We start from the raw sequence: 2,375 nt of genomic DNA, 5'->3' as shown, positions 1-2,375 counted from the left end.
CCATCTGGGGTGCTAGGAATCGAACTCAGGTCAGCCACATGCAAGGCAAATGCCCTACCCGCTGTGCCATTGCTCCAGCCCCTTAAAAAAGTTCTTAATTGAAAAAAAAAAAAAGAAATCTGTGTTTGCAGCTATGTCACGGTGTGCCTTGGGGATCAGTCAGGAAGGTATGGACTGATTACTCCGGGGCTCTGCAAGCCATCCCCTCTCAAGGCGCTCTTCCTCGATGGATTGCTTTCCAAATGAGCCTCTTGGGACTGTGCAGACAAGATGACTGGGTGGGACCTGAGTCCCGCCATCCTCCAACCTGCCAGCTGAGGCACCAGATCCATCACGGGGTCTCTCGACAGACCCTACAGTGGCAGCGGAACCAGGCTGCAGCCCAAAGCGGCATCCAGGCAGGATCCCTCAGAGGCTCTGCGAGTCCTGGCAAGGGCAGCTACGCCCCGGGCTGAGAACTGGCTGTCGGGAGTTGTGTGGCAGTTCCAGCTGGATGGCAGTCGGTGACACTAGGCACCTTCTCTCGAGTCCTGCCCACCCGGTCCTCTCCAAGGACCACCCGGGCATCAGGGAAGCACCGGGCTGCAGAGAGGCGGCGTGGGCAGCGATCGCCCCATCCTGGAGCCCCGCCAGGGCAGGGAGGAGCCCCGCGGAACCGCAGCTCCCACCCAGGGGCCGCGTGCAGCCTGCAGCCTCCCCCTGCGTGGGCTGCAGAGGTGGGGCTAGCACGGCCTCTCTGGCAGAGCCGAGATGCGGTCCACTCCTCTCCCGCCGCCCTGCAGCAGACCTCAGGCTGAGGCATGGGCACCCTCACGGGGCACCTGGTGCCGGGCATCGTCCTCTACGGCGTGGGCCTCTACTACGCGGTGCTGGCCTCCCGGGCCATCCTGCGGGGACAGAAGCTCCTCTCCCCGCCGCTGCCTCCGAAGGAGAAGCAGGGCCAGAGGTGGTGGCAACGGGTGCAGGTGGAAGGCCTGGTGAAGGTGGGGGCGGGCATGACCCTGGTGCTGGGGGAGTTCTTCTTCCCGCCGGGCGCCAACCACTTTCCCCTGGTGGACTGGGAGGACCCCCGGCGGCCCTTCCGGAACCACGACTCGTGGCAGCACGCTACCATCTTCGGGGTCTTCCTGCTGAGCGCACTGGCGGACTTCGCCAGCCAGGTGTGGCTGGCCCGGCCCAGCGTGCCGCTGGAGCGCGCGGCCACGGCGCTGGCGGTGGCGGTGCTGCTGCTGGAGATGGGCGCGCACGTCGAGCACAAGGACGCGCTGGAGGTGCGCGTGCACGCGCTGCTGCTGCTGCCCGCGGTGCTGATGCTGCTGGTGCTGGCGGCCGAGGTCTGGGCGCCCGACCAGCCGCCGCTCTGGATGCTCAAGGCCTGGCTCACGCTGGTATTCGGCTCCTGGCTGCTGCACGTCACGTCCATCCTGTACGCGCCGCTCTCCGGGCAGCGCTGGAGCGCCGAGAACCCCGTGGACCTGGCCTTCGCCGTGACCTTCTTCTGCTGGCACCTGGGCTTCGGGGCTGCCGCGCTGGCCGCCGTCTACAGCCTCTGCAGCCTCTGCCACCGTCGTCACTCTTCCTCGGGACTCGGGGGGGCCTGGGGCAGCTACCAGACGTGCCCCATGGACGACAGCGGAGGCGAGCTGGAGAAGCTGCGGCCCCGGGGACTCAGCTCGGGCCAAGGCTGTCCTCCTGCCCCCAGTTGCGCTCTGTCTTGCTCCTTCCCTGAGCTCAGTGAGGAGGCTGAGTAGGTGAGTGGGGTCCCGTGTGGTTTCCCCTCTCAGTCCCGGCTCCTGTTTCCCGTCCTCCAATAAAACCGACTGGCCTCCGGGATGACGTGTGATGTGTGACGTCCAACGGTCAAGTGCTCTGTCTCTCTGACACACTTTCCTCTGGGCTCCAGGCTTTCTCCTCTGCTCCTTCTGGAATCCAGAGGGAGCACCTACGAGGCAGGTGGCAGGAAAAGAGCCGCCTGGGGTGATGGGGGATGAGGGAGGATACCCAGCCTCATTATTCACTGCTATTCTGGGGGGTGGAACAGATGGCCATCCCTTTGTACTGTTCCGGAAAAAGTTAATTGCTTGTCCTTGACCTTTAACCAAACCTTAAGCTATAGCCACTTTTATTTACTTTTTTTTTTGGTTTAGGGGCCACACCTGGCCATGCTTAGGGCTTACTCCTGGCTCTGTGTTCAAGGATCACTTCTGTTACTGCTCAGAGGACCATATGGAGTGCCAAGCATGAAATCTGTGTGAGCTGCTCAATCCATTACATAGGAATATAGAATGTTCCTCCTCTATCTTTGCACCTCCCAAAACTAGAATAATAACCAATGCCAATTAAGGCTAAATAAGTAAGGCCAGAGAGAATGTAGA

The 2,375-nt window shown here is 62.0% G+C and overlaps 1 protein-coding gene across 1 annotated transcript; it reads left to right on the top strand.

The window, feature by feature from the left end:
• Nucleotides 1–614: 614 nt before the first annotated feature.
• Nucleotides 615–1,765, top strand: LOC130030636 (transmembrane epididymal protein 1A-like). The gene has a single exon (XM_056121983.1). The coding sequence runs from the start codon at nucleotides 801–803 to the stop codon at nucleotides 1,749–1,751; it is 951 nt and encodes a 316-aa protein (XP_055977958.1). The 5' UTR covers nucleotides 615–800; the 3' UTR covers nucleotides 1,752–1,765.
• The last annotated feature ends 610 nt before the right edge of the window (nucleotides 1,766–2,375 follow it).

This window comes from Sorex fumeus, unplaced genomic scaffold (genome assembly GCF_029834395.1).
Source record: "Sorex fumeus unplaced genomic scaffold, SorFum_2.1 ptg000044l, whole genome shotgun sequence".
Classification (NCBI taxonomy): Eukaryota; Metazoa; Chordata; class Mammalia; order Eulipotyphla; family Soricidae; genus Sorex; species Sorex fumeus.
Note: the sequence above shows the minus strand (reverse complement) of the source record. Positions and strands in the feature narration are given on the sequence as shown.